Below are 22,762 nucleotides of genomic sequence, written 5' to 3'. Positions count from 1 at the left end.
CTTGAACCTAAAAGCCTGAGAATGGTCATCTTAACAATCATATTAGTCCAAGTGTTGTGTTGTCATTTGATCACCAAAATCACTTGAAATGGCATAAATGGTGCCATGTTCCTTACAAGGTCCCAGCATTCTCTTCTCGTGAATATATAATGCAAAGGAAGCGTACTGAACAAGCGCTTTTCCCCCCTAGAGATGCTTCTCTCTGGCTGTATGCAACTATGCGAGTCCTTTAATGTATACGTTTCTTGGCGTATGAGCAATGTAAGGTTAGATATGCCTTTCCTTCCTATGCCATCCATGAGTCTGCACCTGCTTTATTTGGAAGGAAAAGTGCTGCAATTATCACCTTTCTCTTTCTCCTTTTTCTTTTGTATGTATGCCGTCTATCTCGCTTCTTATTACAGTTGCCTGTAATGCCGTAGTAACTTGCATGCTTCCTGCTTCCTTTGATACTGAGGCAAAAACCAGGGCCGAATCTAGTGGTGGGTTAGGGGGGCTTGAGCCTCCCCTACCACCGCCGGAGCCATGGAGCCCTCTTGGAGTCCCTACATGAATTTTTGGTGCAAGATACAAGCTGTAGAGGAGGCTGGAGGTGAAAGCTAGACAACCTGCAATTGGACTGCTCATGAGTTGGGCCAAAAAATACAGTATAACGGCCCACTAGGATCTCAAGCCCAAGGCCCAACTGAGACGGAGCAAAGAAAACCATAGTGGCTAGATGCTTTGCGGCCTCCCATCCGACGGCTCAGCGCTTGCGTAGGCAGGGGCTAGACCTGATCATCTATCGGGTCGGGTCGGATTCGGGTCAGGTCACTTCGGGTTTCGGGTCAAAAAATATTGACCCATGTCCGGCCCATGACATGGTCGGGTCGGGTCGGGTTCGGGTTGGATCGGGTTGGCCCCTAATTTTGTGTGTAATTTTCGAGTTGGATTGAGTTTTTTTGAGTTTCGAATCAAATATTTTAGTCTGTACCCGGCCTGTCACTTGGTCGGGTCGGGTTGGATCGGGTTTTTTTCGAACAGATTGGGTCGGATTTATCGGGTCTGGTTGCCGTAATTAGGTCTAGCAGGGGATGGAGCGACAGCAGCCGTCCGGCGAGGAGCGAGCAGCCGCCAGCCGGCCAGGCGCCGGCGCGCGGCGAGCAGAAGGCCACCTAGCCAGTGCCTAGCGCCCAGCCACGGGGTCAGGGTCAGGCGCGGCAAACAGCAGGCGGCCGGCGCGCGGCATGCCTATGCGGTGCGGCGCTCCAAGCGCTCACTTGTGTAACGAACATGGCATCATTTATGCCATTTCCAGTGATTTTGGTGATCGTATGACAACGTAATCAATGGAACTAATGGTTTTGTTAAGTGAACATTCTAGATCCCAGGGATGAAGTAAAAAGGCCATGTAAAACAAAATACGAAAAAAGAACTTAAAGAAACGCTGAATTGGACGAGTTCTACTGAAATCAGTAGCACCAGAAGAACCGATGCCCATAGCATCGGTGCATCTGATGGTTGTCGGAAGATCCGACGCCCTAGCATTGGCACAAGTCTGTGCGCATCTGGAGATCAAGTGAAGAAAGAATGAAGCACCGGTTGAACCGACGGTGTCAAGAGAAGCGTCGGTGCATTCAACGTACTATGTTCCAGAGATGTTGTCAAGCGTGCAGCAGCCAAGCTTTCAGCACCGGTTGAACCGGTGGTGCGTCGGAGCAAGGCGTCGGTGCAATGATGTCAGTAAGAGCAACGGCTATCTGCAGATCAAGTGTCACCAGAAGAACCGACGCCTAAGCATCGAATCAACCGATGGTCCCTAAATTTTTTTGGACTTCTATAACACTAATTAGGAGTATAAATATAGACTAATTATGAAACCAATTACACGGATGGACGAGAAATCGCGGGATTAATCTATTAAGTCTAATTAATCTGTATTAGAGGTTGTTTACTGTAGCATGATATTGTCTAGTCATTGCATAATTAGGTTCATTAGATTCGTCTCGCTATTTTGCTTGGGTTATGGAATGAGTTTTGTCAGTTATCCATATTTAATACTTCTAACTAGTGGTCAAACGTTCGAAGTTACTGAAACGCGTGAAAATTTTTGAGAACTATTTGCACACGCTACTCATCCGATGGTTCCCTTTAGATGAGGGTTCATTTAGCACTTAAACCCCCCACCATTAGAAAAACTAATCACAACACCTCCCGCGTGATCGTTTCGTAGTTTCGGACCGTTCCGTTCGCCCGCTCGACTCCTCGTCGCGCCTCCCGCGAGGTCGCGACTCGCCGGGCCTTGGCCGGGCCGGCCACCTCGCCCGCCGCCCCTTCGCTGCGCGCGCCGTCCTCGCGTGCAGGCGCCCTAGTCGATCAGCGCAACGGCGATCTCGCTCGCCGCCCCTTCACTGCGCGCGCTGTCCTCGCATGCAGGCGTTCCTCTTCGTTTTGCTTGCCCAGTGCCACGCCACGACGAACCCTGCCGCTGCCCGTGGAGTCCCTCAGCCTCACGTCTGCCGCGCGCTGCCGTGAGTCTGCCGCCGCCGATCGTCCAGACCTTAGCCGGCGCCGCCGCCATGAACTCCGGCTCCACCATGGAGTTCGACACCGGCGCCGCCATGGACTCCGACGGGCCAAACGCCATGGAGACCGCCGCCGGCGCCGCCATGAAGTCCGCCGGCGCCGCTGCCATGGAGTCCGCCAGGGCGCACGCCATGGAGCCCGCAGCAATGGAGCAACATCTAAGTGCATATTTGGTTCCCAGTTGCAGTGGTGCCAATCATGGTCCTGTTCCCCAATTTAGTTGATGGTGCAGATTTGAAGCTCATGCCTAATTTCATTATGGAGAAAAGGTGGACAAGTTGATAAATTTGGTTCAGTTTCTGGTGCTGATTAGTGTTGTCATCTGTGTTCTAGTGTTCATTGGTGAGGTAGTAATACTTGTCAAGTGATGTGGTGTGTGTCAGTGATGGAAGATGTAATGTGCATTTCGAAATGTAATTGGTACTATCTTGCAATGAAAATGAAGTTGGCTGCAAATTGGTGACAAGCACCGAGTAGCGAGTACTGAATATTGTAGTGTCAAAAAAAAAACATGTCACACACACTTTCTGTCATCTTCAGAATTCAGAATGCAGTGCTCTTTGTGAATGGAAACAACACATTTAGTTGACTACTGTCATAATTGAGTTGCATAAACATGGCAAATACATCTCAGTTACACATACTGAATTCACATCTCAGATACATGAAAGTAGACACTGAGTTCACATCTAAATTACATTAAAGTAGACACTAAGTTCAGTTCACATCTCGGTTACATGACACGGTTCCCACACAAAAATGAACTGTGCTGTTGGCACAGCAGGAGTAAAAAATGACCCAATCAGTGTCTGGATCCAAAGACAACACTAGCACTCCCGATGAATGACTCAAATTTAGAGTTTGTTTGGATATGGGTGGATTATTGGAGGGGAATGAAGAGGATTGAGTCTAAAATGAACTAATTTCCCTTTCAATCGCTCCCATTCCACTTCAATCCACTAGTATCGGCCTTAAGTATCCATCCAAACATACTCTAAGAATACTTGTATTTTCTTGTGCACAAGAATAAGAATACCTTTAGAATGTACTAGATCTGTATACCACTGGAAAATGATGTCTGTGCAAGGAGTAAACGATGCCGCGTGGCGTTTATTAAGTTGTTTCGAGTCACATTTATAAGTAAATAATAAATAAACAATATCTGACATTTTGAAAATCGACAACCGGCGGCCCAGCATCCACGCTAAAGTTTCGGCCCAGCATTGGTTGCGGCCCAGCTCGCCCGCCCGCGCGGCTCCGTCCGCTTGATAGCCCATGCCGCGAAGGCCCACAGGCCCGCGGGCGCCGTTACGATTGGTTGGACCCAAGAGCACGTCATGTCAAGCCATTTCCGACCGAGCCTTTCGTTCTATCCTCGCCGCCGCCGCCGCCGCCGCGCCGCCGCCTCGTCACCCTCGGAGCCTCCTCGTTCCCGCGCCCTCCCGCCCGCCGCAGGTACGGCCCCCCTCCCTCCGCGGCCAACCACTTCCTCCTCGCGCGCCCCTCCTTGGATTGGCTAGGAATCGCCTCGCAATCCCACACCGCGGGCGCCGATTTCCAGTTAGGGTTTAGCCCCCCATTTCGCTGCCCCGGGGCTGCGATTGCGTGCGGTGGGCGCCTCCCTCCTCCTGCTGAGCAGCTGAGGTTCGTCGGTTCCGTCTGGATGCGGATTGGTACGCGCCCCGGGGGTTGGCAGGGTTCCGGAATCTTTGGTTACCGGAACTTTAGCGCCGCCTTGCGGAGAGATTTGCGGCCATTTGGGGGGGCATGGTTTCCGTCCCTTGTGCCCTGCCCTGTTTGATTGTTGTTTGCCCGCTTTGCCGGTCACAATTCAGTTTTAGTTCGGGATCATTTGTCACGATACGGTGCAAATCAGGGGGGAAGCTAGAGCTCAAACCCGGCAGATGCGCCACTTTGATGTTGTCGTATTAAGGGATACAGATTACCCTATACGTAACTGGCAATACGAACTTTTTGAAGATCGCAGATGCGACAAGCAGTGCTACCTGGACAACTATGTCGGATTCTAACACCCGTGTCGGATTCCAAATGGTTTATGGTGTCCCTGAAAAAGTTGCCGAATCAGACACCTGCACCCAAGTCGGAAGCCGACATCTGCTCATGTGCCCTATTTGTATCATTGTATGTGTGTTCTTATACATAAATAGCAACATAAGGCGACACATGGCACTGGGCTAGCTCAGATGTAAGCGGAAATGCATGACACATTCTGCATTTCTGCTTTTTCTGCACCTAGATCTTGGGTGGAGCAACGTGGCTGACTGGCCCGTGGTACGGTGGATGCTGGGAACATGCCTTTGCAGTAAAGACAGGGTTGGGAGGTCATAAATAGTCAAAATGAGCTGGTAACCAGTACGATTGATCTACGATTTGGGCGTATCTGCACCTCCTTGGCCCTACATAGCTTTGCCCTGAGTGCAACGATTGCTTCTTTCTTTCTCTTATTTGGTACTCAACTCTTAAATTAAGCATTAGTACTTCTTTAAATCAGAAAAAACAATTGCCTTCACGTATAGATTAATTTTGAAATAAAGATTACTCTATTCATTTATATTATTGTTACTGGCATCATAATAATTTACATCTTGCAATTTTGACTGATCACAACTTCAATAGAAATGGTTTAGGCGTTAAATGTGTACCTGAAATTGGTTACTTTTGTCAGATATCTTCTCACAGTTTTTACTCTGTTGTGGTCTTCCATTTTACTGTTACGATTCACCCCTTGTATGCAAAAGCTTCCTCCACTTATGCATCTTGGCCTTGTTCTCCACTGCAGGTTAATCAAAGATTGAAGCTCAATTTTATGCCTCATTGTTTGATCTGAAGGCAAATAAAGTTATCCTCCAATCTGAAGCCGAAAAAAAGGATTACCAAGATTTGTTCTATAGGATAAAGGTTTCTCAGCTAGTTGCTTGACATTGGAGATTCCAGTGGTGATTGTATACCTTGAAAGGAATTCTTAGTAAATCCCCCCCTGTATCTGGTTTTATTAGCATCATTATTTTTCTGGCATTGGGCAATCATGTCAGAGAGTGAGTTAGCAGTAATAAAACCAGAGGTATATTCCCTTTTGCACTTATTAATTTTTACCTTTTTGTTTGCTGCTAATCAGAGGTAAAAGTTGGATCCTTGTATCTTGCTTGGGCCTGATTCAAGTTTATTGTGAACTCTAACAGTCGTTGAAGACTTATATATGGCTTCAGTGCTTTGATGGTTCCATACAGCAAGTGGAGGAGGAAGTTGCAATGTTCTGCCCTATGATATGTCGAGAAATAGTGAAAAATGGGACAGGATCATCTAAAAATCATGCTATTGTCCTCCCAGAAAGAGTTAGTCCGGCAAGCTTGAGTTTGATTCTTGACTATTGTCGGTTTCATCAGGTCCCTGGACGCTCAAACAAGGTTTGCAACAGTTTATAATTTTCTTGAAGATTTTATTTACTTTTTAGATTAGACTATAATTTCTCCAACATATCTTAGTAGGGATTTCCTTAATTTGCAGGAGCGCAAGTCATTTGATGAAAAGTTTGTCCGGATAGACACAGAAAAACTCTGCAAGTTGGCTTCTGCAGCCCTCGGTCTACAGTTAAGGCCACTAGTTGATCTTACTTGTGGAGCACTTGCTCGAATCATCGGAGGAAAGACACCTGATGAAGTTCGAGATATATTTCACTTACCAGATGACTTGACAGAGGTAAGAGTACCATTTATACTCTCATATCGAAAAAGGTCATTTGATCTCTTTGATTATAATTCACCCCTCTGGAGCTCAAAAACCAGACATCATCACAAGAGCAGAGGGATAAAACAGGGCCTTTCATTTGACACACTAACACATGCAATATTTATTTGTCAAAACTTATTGTCACTCAGGAAGAGAAATTGGAACCGCTAAAAAATATAAATGATGATCCTACAATTCGTTTATTGAACCGGTTGTATGCAAAGAAGCGTAAAGAACTCCAGGAGCGCCAGAAACTAAAGGTATTTATGGCTGAGTCAATGCAGCGTGTTCAATGACATTTCCCTCATTGACCTGGATGTGTTCTAGTTTTATGTTGCTTTCTGATGTTCGCTTTATTTCAGGATGTTCAAACACAGGAAGAGCAAAAAGATGAGAGATCTTTGGATGAATTACTTTGTTTTATAAATGGTGATGGAGGTTAGTGATTATTTGAATATTTGAGAATTTTGCCACAGAAACTACAAAAATGTGGTGTTTGCACTTCACCATTTGGTGTCCTGTCCACTGCACAAAATGATGTCTTATGGTGAATATATGTATTGTCCAGTAATTATAAGTTATTTTGGTTTCTTCAGAGAAAAAAATGCAAATATTTGAGTATCATGGTAAAAAATGCACTAGAATTTAGTCTGTTCATCATTTGACTGTTAATTTTTATGTTGTTTAATTTTGAGCAGTCATAAAACTACAACAATTTTTTTTTTCTCAGGACCAAATATATTAAGCTACTATGCATGAACTTGATAGCAGTTTTAGCAGTATTATGGTACTCAAACATTAAAGTGGATGAATATGATTATTTGTGGATTAAAGATAACAAAACATTATCTTGTCACGGGCTTTTGTAGAGTCAGAGTTTATGGTGGTGTTTTCTCCATCAAGTTTAATACAACATTTATTGGTAGACTGCTTCCTTAGATTAAGGAAATTTGAACTGGGCACTGCAGGAGCACGTGATTATGTTTGTTAAGTTGATTCCTCCACCTTCTGATGTGTTCAAAATTTCAAATGAAGTTATTATTGCACTTTTTTTTGCTTGTTATATTTTAGTCTGCTGTAAGATTGATAATCTGTTCCCCTAATGTCCACAAGCCAGCAAAAGCATGCAACACAAGAACTTCTTTCATGAGTTCTTTGTTTTTTTGTTAAAAAATTCTTAGGTTTCTTGTAACCATTTTACAGGTTCTAGGGGTGGGAAAGCTGCTAAAAATAAGAGAAAGAATAAAAGAAGGAAAGATCAAGCTAAGAATCCTGCAAAAACGAACTCTGAACCTGTAAATAAGGTTAGAGCTCCAGTCTCTTTTCTCTTGGGTGCCACTTTATATATATTGTATTCCTTACATAAATTTTTTGGTAGTTCAGGAGGGAACTAGCTGTGTGGTTCCGCGCAAAGCAGATAGTGGTAATATTTCTGGGCTTCCTTGCCGTCCAAATTTGCAGGGTGATGTCGAGGACCCCTTTGACGATGCTGAGCTCGATGATGGACTTGATCCTGCAATGAGAGAAGAGATTGATAGGTGAGGACATGAGATTTCTTATGGGTGCATGCATGTAGGCTCCTTTTTTTGCGCCATCAGTCTGTTCCTCAGTTGTAATGCATTTTGTTGACCCGAAACAGTCATGAAATCTGAACTAAACTTCTTGACTGGAACATGGATTCTGTAAAATACTGCTACCCATCATTTCATCCAACTTCTATTTGTACGTATCTATTTGTCCATCATTTGATTCAGGCTGTGTTTAGGACGCCATTAGTTTACTGTTGGCATGGATGAAACTGGCCCTGTTCTGAAATAATAAGGCTTGTTCTTGACATGCAGAGAAGTGGCGGACTTTGCGATGAAGTTGAACTTAGTTTGGCCTGAAAGAATGCGTTTGGACCAGGACCAACGGATGGAGTCGCATGTTGGTGCACGGTGGTAAATGGTTCTTGCAGAATTCTGTTAGTTTTTCTACATAGGATTACCTTGATGAGTTTTTTTGCTGTTAGAGTGGCGGAAAACCTTAGGCTGGGAGGAGTTTTGTTCGAGAGAAACACAGGACGACATTGCAAGCAGCAATAGTTTGTTCTGTGACTTGTATGTACCCTGCTTTTCATCAAGAAAGTAGTGTCCAACCTGTGTTACCCTCAAAAAAGAAGTGGAGTGACATGTGAGTGTAAACCAGAAGTTTTGCACCTATGTATGTTCATTAATTTTGACAGGAACTCATCGTTTTGAATAATTACAAGGGTAAAAAATGTCGTGTCTTGGAAGTTGGCGAAAATAATTGGGTTGATTGCTTCAGTTTGATATGCATCATCGTTTCCCACAGTTTTAGCCCCATTGGAGTTTGGCCTGTTGGGGGTCTGGGGTACTCATGAGGCGTCAAACTCATTATATGAATGAAGCACAACGATCCTGGCAACTTACGGTCAAAAAGTCTGTGATAGTATTGAAACATAGGTTGTACATGCTGCTTTCTGAACTGTTGTATACTCTGACTCCTGTTTGTGTCTTACTTTTTATCGGACGTCTCCGAAGAGACATTGTCTTATTTGCTGCTAACGGGAAGCACCTGTCAGGCATTATTAGGTTAGGAATAATCTCACGGGACAAACATTTATAACTAAAATCTTACTACAATTAGCCGGTGCAATAGAAGGTGTACATGGATTTTTTTTTTCTAACCCCGATCGGATCAGTTAAAACAAAAGAACGCAGTAGTATTCATCAGTAATGGAAAAATCTTGACAAATCATTCTGAGGGAAGGAAAATCATCAGACACTGTGATAATGGTTTTAGATGGTTAGTTTTCCTTGCACGATGCATGGCGGTAAAGATAAATCAAAGTAACGCTGTTGTCAAGACAAACTGAAATCCCTTGACTGTTACAAAAATGATGGGCTGCGTATAACTAGCAGACTGTCTTTGATAATGTTCTGCAGACGACCAGCAAGGTCATCAGATTATTACACTAGTGTGTCAAGCAACAATCGAGATACAGAATTAGGGCGCAGCTCTTTGAACTTTGAAACAAACTAAAATGAATCAGTAGTCTGGTACAGACGTATCTATATCACAAACACAACATTTGCTGCGTGCTCTGCCACTTGCCCACTTTGCAGGCCATATGCCTGTCTCCACCAGATCATCCAAAATGTTGCTGAGCTAGATCATCATCATCATAAACTCATAATCATAGCTCATAATCTGCATGTTAGGGCATATTTTGGTGCCCTCATAGGAGCAGAAGTTCTACCGGCATAGTCAACAGACCTGGTTTATCCAAGCTCCAGCTGACTAATCAAATTTCTGGCTAATGCACTCAAGCCAGCATTGCACATTTGCACTGCAGTTCTCAGGTCGGCAGCGGTCTATACAGGTGCTAGAACTGCACAAAATCATACATTATTCCTTTAGACAAATTACTCAAGTCTTCAGGAGATCAGAGCCAAAGGAGCTGGACAAATTCTAAAAAAAGGAAATCATCATTTAGGAAGTTTGAAGCATTTCCAGCAATGCTACAGATAGATATGGTGAAGAAACAGAGTACTGTATCATGGAGTCAATGTCTCAATGCTATGTGAAATGAACTCACATTCTGTTCAAGCTCTCCTCCTTTTCGCAACTCTAACTTGGAGAATTAGATGGACATTTCTCTTGAATATGGACCTCAATTCTTCATTGGCTTCAATACCAATTCTCCTGAAATATTTGTCCGAATTCAATGGTGTGAACACAGTAGTATCAATAATACACATGAATAACTTAAATAATACATCTTATTGGACATGTTAATTGACAAAGCTCTTCTAACTAAAATACACTATCAGGCATTCTAGCATAGGAGCTAGTTTTCTATGAGAATGACTGAATGACTTACCCAATTTTTGAGCCATTTTTCCCAACAAGAATCTGACGTTGGCTTTGTTTTGGTGTAATGAAGTGCTGCTCCACTCTAAGGGAACCATCTTTTAGCTCCTTCCAGTCCATCAAACGATGCTCAATTACATAGGGAATTTCCTGCAGCAGGTCATACACGAGCAAATAAATTCCTTTCCAATTCAAATTTTATGGTAGAATTCCTGCAGAAGATCATCCATTGACAACAGGTTCCATCCAAATTAAAGAGTACAAAGATTCCAGTTGGAATGTAAAGGAATTACTTGGTGGATGTGATGCAGCATCTTCTCCCGCACAACCTCCAAAGATATGGTTTTCATTACTTCTTCAGTCATTACAGTTGGTTCTTCATCCCAAGGTCTTCTTACAGCCTACAAAAAATATATACATAAACAGAACACATAATTAGGGTTAGCACTGAATAATCAGTAAACAAACATGGAATCGTAAAAGATTCAGGGTTCACTTTCAAAGGGCAATAAGACTAAGTTACTCCTTCCGAGTCAAAAATATTTTACAATGGATGCAATAAACTTTTTGAACATAACACCAAAGGTCAACCCAAGTGAACAAGTAGATAAGAGGGTACAATAAAAGGTGACCACCACGGGGGTGTTTGGGAGAGCTCCACTCCAAGAACTCCACCAACTCCACCAACGAGTCATGCCAAACGCGTTCAGCTCCAGCAACTCCAACTCCGAAAAAAACCTGGAGTTGGGGGTGAACTCCTGGTTTTTCTTGGAGCTCCTCAAGGGGTGCTCCAAAAACACCTGTTATGGACTTCCACATGGAGTTGGGGTAAAATTACCCACCAATGCCACTCTTTACACAACGTACCGTTTCACAGGAAAAGAATCGACACCCCCACCCGGTGCGCCTCCCCCTCCCTGCGCTTCCCCCCTCTCCCGACCTTCTCTGCAGCCACCCCAAACCCTAGGCGCACCCTCCGAGGTTTGTCACCGGCGGCCTCATCTCTCATGCGGAATGGATTCCCAAGATGATGATCTCCCTTCTAGTACAGGTATTGTGGCCTAATTCCTTCTATTCCCCTTCAATTTTGCCTCTTTCTCACTGCATATCTTCATGACTCCATGGGCAATAACTGGTGCTCCTTCCTTAGGGGGCAGGGCGCCCTTCATCGCACCGGCGGCGGCCAGCCTTGGGACCGCTGAGGGCGCCCAGGCCGCAGAGCGCAGCCAGGTTGCCGGGCGCGGCTGTGGGGGGCATAGCCACAGCGCGTGCCTGGCACTGGCGCCGGCCGCACCAGGGGCTTTAGCGCCGGCCGTGGCCGCGACGCGGCCTGCGTACCTCCTAGTGCGGGTGGCAGGGTGCCTGGCATGGCCGGGTAGGGCCTTGGCCATGGTGGCCACAAGATTGCTCAGGGTGCACAAGGAGATGGTGGCCACGGAATTGCACAGGGTGCACAAACTGTTGAAACTTCTTTCCAAGCCAACAAATATGTTGTGCCATCATCGGCGTCCGATGGATCAACATCTGAACCCAACGCTCCAACAATGGATTCATTTCGTGATGAGCTGGCGACCGCCTATGTTTTTAAAGCGGTAAGGTGAGGCGAGGCGATCCACCACCGCCTTATCGCCTAGGCGACGCCTAGGCGGGCTAAGGCGAGACCTTAAGCAAGGCGAGCCACCACCGCCTTGTCGCCTAGGCGACGCCTTGAAAACAGAGGCGACCGCAGCTTCTCTTGCTTGGAAGTAGTTGACAAAGTTTATTATTCTCATTTTGCATGTGAACTTGGAATGTGAATTTGCCATGTGAACTTGAAACTTGCATGTCAACTTATTCAATGATCACTGCAGTTTGGAACAGTAGTGTGGTACTGTATCGAAATACTGTAGCAACGTAGCTCGTGACAAAAAATTAAGGGCAAAAATGACCATTCCTCATAATTACTCCCTTTTCCTGGAGCTGGAGTCATCGAATCAGCCAAACACGTTAACAACTCCTTATTTTCCTGGAGTTGGTGGAGTGGAGTTGAAAAGACGTGGAGTTGCTACTCCGGAGCTATTTTTCTAGAGCTGGAGTGCTGCCAAACACGCCCTAAGTACATCAACTAGAGAACAGTGATACGAGCCTATTTTCAACTGGCAAACAGAGAGAGCAAGAGAATTATTTACATCTACTATAATTGTCCAGGACCAGACTTATGGACTGAAATATGCCTACTCATGTAGTTAGCTCATTAACATCTCAGAGAATAATCAATTACAACATGGTTGTCTAGAGCACATTCAAACAGCAGCAAAATGATACCAAAAACTGACAAGTTAAGATCCTTACTGCAAACACTACTTAATACATATAAAAAGAGAATTTCACAGCATGTCCGAATCATACTTCGTGTTTGATATACAGGCCTGGCATGACAATATTCGTATTTGAACACTTCATATGATAATAACGTTGCAGTTCTCAAAATTATATAGTAAGAGAACTAACAGTCAAAATTCGGATTTGGAAGAAGTACTAAATCAAACCTTGCCTTAGGAAAACAACAGCGGAAAATCCAAGCATTTAACTCATGAAGCTGTATCTCCAGGATTTAGAAATGCAAGGCAAATGAAGAATATGTACAGGGGAAAATACCTGTTCCATCAAATACTGCACAAGGTCTTTCACTCCCTTGCCTTTTAGTCCAGACACCATGAAGTACCTAGCATTTCCAGGAAATTACAGTAAGCCAACTGAAATGGTAAGAACACAAGGTAAGCCTATAGATAGAGGAAACTAATGAACCTTTCATATCCAGGAAGATCTTCAAATTCCTTTGCAACTTTAAGGAGGTCCTTTTTGTCTTCCACCAGGTCAACCTTGTTCATGCATAATATACGCCTCTGGTTTGGGTTTACCTCCGTACCCAAGCGTTTGATTAACTTTATAACACGTGAATCAGGCCTGCATAAGATGAATACATAGTTTAGAGGTGCACTTACCATGGGATCTAACAAGAAATATAAAAAAAAACGTGAAGACGACTTACATATTAAGATGCCTATTGACATCAAACATGACTATTAATAAATCATAGAGGTTAATTGAGCTCCAGGCACTCTCCACACGAACCGTAACATCCCTATAAGGAAATCCATGGTGCCCTAACATGAGCCCTGGGGTGTCAAAAAAACACTGCAGAGAATTTTATTAGCTGAATACAAGAATCTTTACAGCCAGTACTGATGGATATAGTATTAGCAGCAAGTTATTACTTATGTAGGTAATGGTTCTATGACGGATAAATCAACAACACATTATTCATACTAACTTTTCAAAAAAAAATTATTCATACTAGAATTTTGTAAATTTACATAGAATTAAATAGAGCCAGATCAAGCCATGAAAACAAGCTTGCACTATTTGATATGAAAGGCTTTCTTAACGCAATTAAAATCATGCGCAAGCACACAGCACAAATAAAAAACAAGCTACTTCATATATCATGAGACAACACATCCAAAACCCAGAGCATAAAACACCCTAATTATGTAAAGAAAGATTCATAGAAAATAATATAAGCTAAAGTCAAAAGATGAAGATGTGGTTTCATTTTTTAGATGTGGTTTCATTTTTTACTAGGCAGCAGCACAAGAAGAACTTGGTAAAATGACATACTATCTGCGTGTTCCCTTTTGTCAGCACCCCCAAAATTTCATGGGTCGTAGTATTTGTCTTGCGGGAGACTGCAGCCACTTTTGTCCCAACCTGATAGATAAAATGATGAACATAACATAAGATATCATTGTGATCAGTTAATGAATTTGCTTGTTATGGATTGGCTAGAGATAGATGGAATAGCAGAGATACCCCAGAAAGCTGCCCCTGCTAGGGAACTATCTTAGGGTTTCTTCTTGCTTGACTCAAACTGATACATGGTAGTCTCTTTTATAGAGATGACTTACTTGACCCCTAAGTAAATATCATAGCCGAATCAACTATCTTATTTCCTTCCCAGTGTTTTAAAAAACGTTTTTAAACGTCATTTAATCTTGATTAAACGCTGAATAGTGGCCAAGTGTTGCGTTTAATCACAGTGTCGTTTAATCACAACACACGTTTAATCATGTTCAATCTACATTTAATCACAAAAAACTCTAAACCATAGGTAAGCGTTCGCCTAGCATCTAGCGTTTTTTAAAACCTTGTTCCTTCCTAACCTATCTCTTTCCTAACTAATCCTAGGTAAGGATGGATCTAAACATCCGAATTCTTAGAACAAATTTGATATTTTAAAATAGATATGTTTAAAATTTTATGCTAATCTTTTTTTATATTATAAAGCATATTATTACACATAAGAATAAAATTTTGTATAGATTTTTTTATGTATTATTTGCTCCCTACAATTAAAAAGGTGAAAAAAGATTCGAATCCGTATCCGATCCGTATTCGAATTTTTATATCTATTATTTGAGAATATATATGATAAATTTGAGGTTTAGTTTTTATGAATCTTTACAAGATCAATGTTAAATACAAGGCTATGAATTTACATAGTAAATTCTATATCTTATTTGTCCATAATCGAAGAAAAATGACCAAAAATCTGACATTCGAATAAACATCCGAATCCATCCTTAATCCTAGGTGGGTACTGTTCACGCGGTACTATTCATGCTGCAGTACCGCCCCTCCTCCTATCGTAACATTGCTGGACTGAATTGTATCTAATTATGTATCAGAAAAGGGCATTACATCAGACACAATGCAAGCCTCAATTGAACCATCTATTATTACTGGTTGGTGAAATAATACAAGTCAAAATGCAGATATTGATACAACTCATATACGTAGATTTCTGCAAGAGTGAAAGGCTGAAGGCACAACGGATAGTGGGTGTCACATTGTGCATACACATAACAGCAGAAATGGTACCAATGAAACACTGGGGAGTAACCAGCAGGGGTTAAAGGAACTTTGGATTGGAAGTCTTGAACTAAAAACTATCAAAAAATCATTTGCTTCCATCCACACGAACAGAAGCATTGTAAAATCAATGAACCTCGATGCCTAGCTCAAATTATGCAAAAGTTATATAAGCACCTAATGCCATTTGCCAACGAAACTAGCGTTATAGGTGCTTTACTATCAACTGAAACATCCATTATTACTGGTCGGTGAAACAATGAAAGTCAAAATGCATGAATTTATAGAATCCATATACATATATTTCTGCAGGAGTCAAGGCACAAAGGGTTGTGGGTGTCCAACTGTGTATAAAGTATAAACATATCAGCAGAAATGGCACCGGTGAGACTCTGGGAAATTACCAGTAGGCATCCAAGGAATTTTGGGTTGGAAGTCAAGAACTAACACTATCAACTATCATTATTTTGCATCCACACTGACACAAACGTTGCAAAATCAAATAACCCTACCACGAAACTACCTAATGTCATGTGCCAATGAAGCTAGTTTAAGGTGATTCACTAAAACTACACATTTCCATGTCCTACTCCGACCCTGTATCACAATTTCGTTTAAAGCTCTTGTGGAACAAAAAATGCGTCTTTCTGAAGTCGTCCATACCATGATGTTGGTGAGCGAGGACTTGCCGGCGTTGGGCGCGCCGACGATGCCGACGGAGAGCGACATCTGGTCCTCCTCCCTGACCTCCCCGGGGTCCTCGTCCTCCTCGTCGGGCGGCTCCATCGCGGCATCGAGCAGCGCGAGCGCCACGTCCCGCGACCGCTCCTCTTCCTCGTCCTCCACAGCCGCCCCGCCCCGCACCTCCCCGAAGAGCGCCTCGTCGGCGCGCGCGCGGAGGGCGGGGTCGAACCGGAGCTTCCGCAGCGCGGAGACGGGGTTGTTGATCTTCCGCGAGGGCGCGGGGCCCGGGGTCGGGAGGTCGTACTCGGCGCTGTCGAAGTCGGCGTCGGCCGCGGGGGCAGTGGCCGGGGCGGAGTCGGAGTCCGAGGACGCGGCCGCCGAGGAGCTGGAGGAGAGGAGGCGGAGCGGGGCGGGGATGGCGGGCACGGGGGTGAGGGATAGGGTTTGGAGCGGGCGGAGGGCTTGGAGGAAGCGGCGCATGGCGGCGGCGGAGGAGACGGCGGCCGCGGCGGCGGCAGAATGGCGGAGGCGGAGGGTTTAAGGGAGGGGTATTTTGGGGAAAGAAGCGGAGGTGGGAGGAGGAAGAAATGGTATGGTTGTGGCGGGGCAAGTGGGCCTTTGGGCCATTTTCGGAGGGGAGGCCTTTTTGTGCGTGTGGTTGGAGGGCCCATGTCCAAAAATTATTACAACCCAGCCAGGATCAAATCAATCTTTGATGCAAGGGCCCAATTAAGAGATGCTGTAAACCAGAAAACTTATACATCTTCCGGAAAACAATTTTCTACTTAACTTCCAATATTTGATATTGGTGCACACAATTTTCTTCGTCGGATCCCTATTGCCTCCTTCCTTTTCACCCCGTGCGACGACGTAGCTAGCCATCGCCATTGACCTAAGTGAGGTAGGGGGAGCTGGCGTCGGCAAGACGTGGTGGATGGGGGGAGCGACTATTGGAGAGGTCGCGCACATGGCTGGGGTGTGGTGGTCGAGGACGACGGAGCTTTAGGGTTTAGGATGACTAAGGTCTGGGGTTTCAATACCCTTCGACTATATAAGAGGAGGGGGCTAGGGCATCAGCGATGGTTCGGCCGGTGGAGGACAAGGCGGCATGGGAGAGCCGCCGACCGGGAGGGCGGGTGGGGCACCAGCCCCTGTCGGGGGTGGAGAAGATGAACAATGGACATTAATAGGCTCGAAGTTTTCAACCCTATTCATCTTCCGTTTGATGTATAATAGAAGAGAGCCCCCCCCCCCCAAACCAAAGTTGTCAGCTTGTTAACTTGAGAATTTGTTGATATACAAGAAGAAGAAAAAACGAGAATTTGTTAGCTTGTTGTTTTCGTTGCTCAAGCTAGAGTCTAGGTCTCTTTTTTATTTTATTTTAAAAAATAAAAAAATGTATAATCGGCATCGGACAGCTCTCCTGGCTAGCTCGTGTATAATATTAAAGAAATACCAGCCAGACAGCCAGATTGAAGGCATTGGGTGGATATATGGTACGCCTAGTTCACTGGATTTCTTTGTTGTTCAGCATGGCTGAAACAGCTCTGTTCACATCTTCAGTTCGTTGTTCACACTGCCACAAAAACGATTTGTAGCAATGACTAAGATTTTTTTAGGGGTGGCTCAAAATTTGCCCCGTTGCTACAAATAGAGTGAAAGTACTGTAGCAACCGACTCGTCCCTAAAAATATATTTTTAGGGTTGGATCCTCCCATCAGCCGCCTCTAAAAATAAGTTATTTGTAGGGGCAGGTGATGTGGTAACCCGCCCCTAGAAATGGCATTTCTAGGGGCGGCTCATCGCATCGTCCGCCTCTACAAAGTTTGAACCGAGAGAGCGACAGCTATGAAAAATTTGTGTGGATGGCGGCTCGGGCACGGTACATCTATTAATATCTCCTCGTCTCTCTCCTGTCTATCTACTCATCCCTCATCTCTCTCCTCTATCTTATCTCTCACCTCTATCTCATCTCCCTCATCTATCTTATCTTCTGGGGCATGGGGCCCGGCCAGGATCGGTATTGCACCGCATGGCCGGCGGCCCATGCGGCGGCGCGCCGGTGGCGCGTGGTGGCGGCGACTAGGAGCCCGCGGCCTGGGCGGGTGCGGCGGTGGCTGCCAGGAGCCCGCGTCTTGGACGGGTGCAGTGACGACGGCCTGGGTGCAGAGGCCGATGCGCCCACGGCCTGAGCGGGGGCGGTAGCGGCGTCCTGGGTGCAGCGGCCTGGGCGTAGGTGCCGGCGGCAGCGGCCAGGATCCCGCGTCTTGGGTGGGTGCGGCGGCCGGCGCGCCAGCAGCCAGGGCGTGGGTGCGGGCCCGTGGATCTGGCGGACTGGGTGTGGTGCTGCTCCTGCAGCGTGTCTTCGGCGGCAAGGGGAGGCACGGGCCCATGGATCCGGCGGCCTGAGCATGGTGGGGCTCCGACGGTGCGGCATCGGCCTCTGCGGCGACGCGCTCTTCCCGACCTAGATCCGGCCGGTGGCCGTCCTCCCCGACGTCTGTAGTGTGCTCGGCTGCAGGGAATCACGGTGGCCTCCTGCAACCGGTGGGGCACGGACGCAGAGGCCAGGCGGAAGTCAGTGTTGGCGACGCTGTGCCTGCTTTTTTTTAATCGATATCTTGGGCCGGACCATCCCCTCACCCGCCCCTATAAATCCATTTCTAGAGACGGGCAGGGGCTTTATCTGCCCCAAGAAATAGGTTTGTAGGGGCGGGTAAGGTGGTGACCCCCCTACATATGCATTTTCATGGGCGGATAACGTTCCCGCCCCTGTAAACAACTATTTTTAGCTGCGAAAAGGAGGAGCGGGTGAGATATCCGCCCCTAAAAATACTTTTTTACCTGCCTCTACAAACTGTTTATGTAGTAGTGTCAGCTGCTAATGTAGCAGGGACTTGTGCAGATCCTCCTCCATCTCTATCAAATTTTATAAGGACTCATACACATGCACTGGCCTTATTATTGTTGTACTGGTTGCGTGGTTTACTTCATCCCTAAAAGGATCCTTGAACGAAGTGGTCGATATCTCCAGATCGTGCATCATAGCACCCTGATCGAGCTGAGCCAACATCCAACTGATCCAGTGTGCATATGGCTGTCTCCTGCTTGACGTCAGCCCCTCCATAATCACATCCTCTATCTCACAAATAAAGAAGTCAACGATGTCGAACTGCATGCCTGAGAGGATATAGATCAGTAACCACTGCTGGAGTGTTGTGATCCCCTCACTGTAGCCAATCCTAAATAGTAAGCTCCTCCTCAGAGCAAAGTGAATCACATAGGCCACTGTAGTGAGCCGTCCTGGAACCCTGGGAGTGCCTGGGTGGAACGGCTGCTGGAACAAGATACTGACGTCCTCGTCGGAGGGGAACATCGTCTCCTTAGAGCGACGTGGTGGCTCGGCATCACCATAGGTGTGGAAGTGGAGGGAGTAGGGCTCATCTGAGAGTGTGACACCTAGTTACCTGGCCAAGCTCTGTCTGTTCAACCGCCACATTTTCTTGTTGAACATGAACATGATGTATTTCCTGTCCTCTCCAATGAACAGGGTAGCGTAGAAGACACGCACCCACTCCTGGACGTACTAACGCCTCTCAGCTAGAAGCTCTGGCAAACCGGGGTATCTCTCAAAGAAAGTTATAATGGGCACTCCCCCGGCTGCTACTCTCAAAGCCCCCCAGTGTAGCATCCTGTGCTCACTCATATGTATCCCCAGCTACAGGTACCCGTGGTAGAAAGACTCCTGAAGGAGTGTGTGGAAGTACTGGTCTGCATGCCTCTCCCACTGCTCGGGAAACCAAGTCTGCTCATCCACATACCTCAATCTCTTCACCTTGGCCACTGGAAACTCACGAACATCAATCAGATACACTGACGGCCTGTCCCCAGACTGATCCTCTGCCTCACTCTCAGGCTGATCCTCTGTCTGTCCGGCTGTATCTGACGGCTGAGTACGGTCCCCAGGCCTCAGAGGGCGTCCACCTCGGGTGCGAGCACCACCACGAGCAGGTGGGGTCTGAGCTGGGCCCCGGGTACGCACAGAACGGTGCAAAGTCGGAGTGCCTGGAACTGACTGAGCATCTGGCTCCGACTCCCCCTGAGTAGCTGCCCGAGACTCTCTGATATGGAACGGCCTCTGAGGGCGGTCTGCAACAGCTGCGGCTGCTTGAGCACGCTCCCAATCTCGCTCCTCATGAGACCGCTTCTTCTTAGGCTGTTCATCTACCTTGGCCTTGCCCTTTCTGTCATCTACCATCTGTTCAAAGAGATAAAGTGGAAGATAATAGAATAAGATAGGGCTATATAACAATACAAGATCATATTCTAGAGATAAAAAAGCCCTAAGCAAAGCAATGGATCGATTGAGCCTAAGCATGATCTCTAGTGGATGACAAAGACTTGCTTCAAATGATGTTCAGTGAACTCGTGCAAGTGTTAGTGAAACATGTGCTAGGAGTGATTCAAGATATGAAAAAGTGTAAGTGAACTCCTAAGCATGGCAAAGATGTGCTCTAATGGTGATAAGGAAAGTGTAGGCATGTGTGTGATAGAGATAGAGTGAGTGGACTAGTGAGTGGTACAGGATGTGAAAAAGTGAGAAATACACTCCTAGTAAGGATAAAGATGTGCACCAAGTGAGAAAACTAGATGTGTAAGCAAACATGTGTAAAAGATGTTCAAGGGTAAGTGCAACACAAACTATCATTAGGACCAACACAAACCCTAGCAGATCAGCGAAGAACTCGAGGAAATCAGGAGAAATTGCCCTTAAGGCAATATGTCGAACACCTTGAGGGCACAACTCGAAGGTGGAAGGAGAGTGATCTTGTGTGGCTCAGTAGTGGCTCGAGCTCTGTGACAGCACAGAGCGGCGGCGGGTGGCGGCGCTAGGGTTTGGATTCGCGCGCGGCTCTGCGTGGATGAGCGGCGCGGTGGAGGCGTGGCGGTACAACGGCGCAGTGGAGGTGCGCCGGCGCAGTGGTGCGGTGGCGCGAGACGAAGTTGGCGGTGTACGAGCGGTGGTGAGATGTGTAACGGGCGGAGAAGAAAATAGATATGACATGCGGGGCCCACGGAGGATTAAGTGAAACTGACAGATCTGGGCCCGCAAGATTTAGACGCATCGGATAAACCGACGAAGTGAAGTAACGAGCGTCGGAGCAAGGCGTCAGATAAAGATTGACTTGATTCGAATCGGTCAACAACCAGTGACTCATTAGTCCGACAGGGTGGGCGTCGGATAAACCGACAAAACGACTCGGATGATCCGACGGCCGAAATGGAAGAGGTCGGACTAATTCTGACGCAGAGCTCAGAATTGAGTTAGATAGGCTGATCGGATGATCCGACTTGTGAAGGATCAACACGTCGGATTATCCGACCGCACTGAAAGATTTCTGCTGAACTAAATCTCTACTTCTGATCCAAATCTCGAAAACCAAAGCATTAAACACTCAATTTGGACCATTTTCGAGTGACAACCTCACCCCTCAAACACTCATACTTATAGATGCTCAAAGAGCTTTTACATAACTTAGGCAAATGAATATCCAAGTGATTAAGAGCTTAAAAATAGTAATGTATGAGTCATTTGCCTATGAACTTAGAGATTGAACCTTTAAGTTCGCTAGGACATGACTCAATAGGCATGAAAGCGCAACATTTGTCTTATCACTCTTGTTGAGTGCCAAAACATATTGAGCATGTATGACATTGTCTAAGCGTGATTTCTCCTTTGTGATGCCACTAACGCGATGTAATGCTATGCAAGACAAGTATTAAACATCAATGCAAACTATATGACAAGAAGAATGCATTGCAAGAAATTTAAATCTATCTTGTCAAGTTTGAACCCTCGGCAAGCTTCTTCATGATGAACCTTTCTTTATGCCATGAGCGAAACAAAAGATCCACCGGCTCATGCAAAACCCATGTTCATCACTATCTTGACAAGGTTAGACAAGCCCTTAATATGTACAAATGAGATGCAACTATATGACAAGGAAATTACATGACGTTAGAAGCATCTAAAACGTTAAGCTCACTTCGCAACCTACAAAAGGTGCTCTCATCTAGGGGTTTTATGAAGATATCCGCCAATTGATCTTCGGAACGGACACCACAAAGTGATATGTCATTCCTTGCCACATGATCTCTTAGGAAGTGATGGCGAATATCTATGTGCTTTGTGTGAGAGTGTTGAACCGGGTTGTTAGCAATTTTTACGGCACTCTCATTATCACAAAGGAGAGGGATCCTATCTAGTTCCACACCATAGTCCAAAAGGCTTTGCTTCATGTAGAGGATTTTAGCACAACAAGCCCCGGCGGCAATATTCCACCTCCGCGGTGGACAAGGCCACGAAATTTTGTTTCTTTGAGGACCAAGAGACCAAAGAACGCCCTAGCAAGTGGCACCCACCCGAAGTACTCTTACGATCAACCCGACATTCGGCAAAGTCCGAATCCGAGTACCCTAAGAGTGTAAAGCTAGCACCTTTGAGATGCCACAAACCTATGCTAGGCATGTGCTTGAGATATCTAAGGATCCGCTTCACGGCACTTAGGTGAGACTCCTTGGGATTAGCTTGGAAACAAGCGCACTTGCAAACGCTAAACATGATATCGGGCCTAGATGCGGTTAGGTAAAGGAGCGACCCAATCATAGAACGATAAAGAGTTTGGTCTATCGATTTACCTCCATCATCAAGGTCGAGATGCCCATTAGTTGGCATTGGAGTCTTGATCGGCTTGCAATCATCCATCTTGAACTTCTTGAGAATATGCCTTGTGTACTTTTCTTGATGGATGAAAGTCCATTCCTTCAATTGCTTGACTTAAAAACCGAGGAAGAAGTTGAGCTCACAGATCATAGACATCTCGAATTCCCTAGCCATCATGTCTCCAAATTCTTTGCAAAGAGTAGGGTTAGTTGAACCAAATATGCTATCATCAACATAGATTTGACATACGAAGAG

At 45.6% G+C, this 22,762-nt stretch overlaps 2 protein-coding genes across 6 annotated transcripts; one reads left to right on the top strand and one right to left on the bottom strand.

The window, feature by feature from the left end:
- The first annotated feature begins 3,863 nt into the window (after positions 1-3,863).
- On the top strand, positions 3,864-8,624 carry LOC120678484 (SKP1-like protein 21). 4 transcript variants are annotated; one of them, XM_039959687.1, is made up of 10 exons: positions 3,864-4,020; positions 5,366-5,647; positions 5,766-5,990; positions 6,091-6,282; positions 6,462-6,572; positions 6,675-6,750; positions 7,516-7,616; positions 7,774-7,850; positions 8,154-8,252; positions 8,324-8,624. In XM_039959687.1, coding segments are annotated over exons 2-10 (918 nt in total). In that variant the 5' UTR covers positions 3,864-4,020; positions 5,366-5,611; the 3' UTR covers positions 8,325-8,624. The 4 variants fall into 4 exon arrangements, with proteins under 4 accessions (XP_039815621.1, XP_039815619.1, XP_039815620.1 ...); XM_039959685.1 differs by having other exon boundaries at positions 7,696-7,850; XM_039959686.1 differs by having other exon boundaries at positions 8,154-8,624.
- A 519-nt stretch (positions 8,625-9,143) lies between these two features.
- On the bottom strand, positions 9,144-16,349 carry LOC120678482 (GTP-binding protein ERG-like). 2 transcript variants are annotated; one of them, XM_039959683.1, is made up of 9 exons: positions 15,763-16,349; positions 13,849-13,938; positions 13,220-13,365; positions 12,976-13,134; positions 12,826-12,892; positions 10,482-10,589; positions 10,199-10,338; positions 9,914-10,020; positions 9,144-9,786 (listed from the first exon to the last, which is right to left on the bottom strand). In XM_039959683.1, exons 1-8 carry the CDS (start codon positions 16,261-16,263, stop codon positions 9,921-9,923), a joined length of 1,311 nt encoding a protein of 436 aa, XP_039815617.1. In that variant the 5' UTR covers positions 16,264-16,349; the 3' UTR covers positions 9,144-9,786; positions 9,914-9,920. The 2 variants fall into 2 exon arrangements, with proteins under 2 accessions (XP_039815617.1, XP_039815616.1); XM_039959682.1 differs by having other exon boundaries at positions 9,144-9,706; positions 15,763-16,346.
- Between the last annotated feature and the right edge of the window lie 6,413 nt (positions 16,350-22,762).

The sequence above is a fragment of the Panicum virgatum genome, chromosome 6N (genome assembly GCF_016808335.1).
Source record: "Panicum virgatum strain AP13 chromosome 6N, P.virgatum_v5, whole genome shotgun sequence".
Lineage (NCBI taxonomy): Eukaryota > Viridiplantae > Streptophyta > Magnoliopsida > Poales > Poaceae > Panicum > Panicum virgatum.
The sequence above is the reverse complement of the archived record's forward strand: the minus strand, read 5'-3'. Positions and strand labels throughout refer to the sequence as shown.

Bases quoted from the DNA above. Each gene is read 5' to 3' on its own strand.
- LOC120678482 (XM_039959683.1), bottom strand. From the start codon at position 16,263: ATGCGCCGCTTCCTCCAAGCCCTCCGCCCGCTCCAAACCCTATCCCTC. The intron at 13,135-13,219 runs GTAAGTCGTCTT...CATCTTATGCAG, and splicing joins GTCAATAGGCATCTTAATAT to GCCTGATTCACGTGTTATAA. The intron at 12,893-12,975 runs GTTCATTAGTTT...TGGAAATGCTAG, and splicing joins GATCTTCCTGGATATGAAAG to GTACTTCATGGTGTCTGGAC.
- LOC120678484 (XM_039959684.1), top strand. From the start codon at position 5,612: ATGTCAGAGAGTGAGTTAGCAGTAATAAAACCAGAG. The intron at 6,573-6,674 runs GTATTTATGGCT...GCTTTATTTCAG, and splicing joins AGGAGCGCCAGAAACTAAAG to GATGTTCAAACACAGGAAGA. The intron at 7,851-8,153 runs GTGAGGACATGA...CTTGACATGCAG, and splicing joins ATGAGAGAAGAGATTGATAG to AGAAGTGGCGGACTTTGCGA.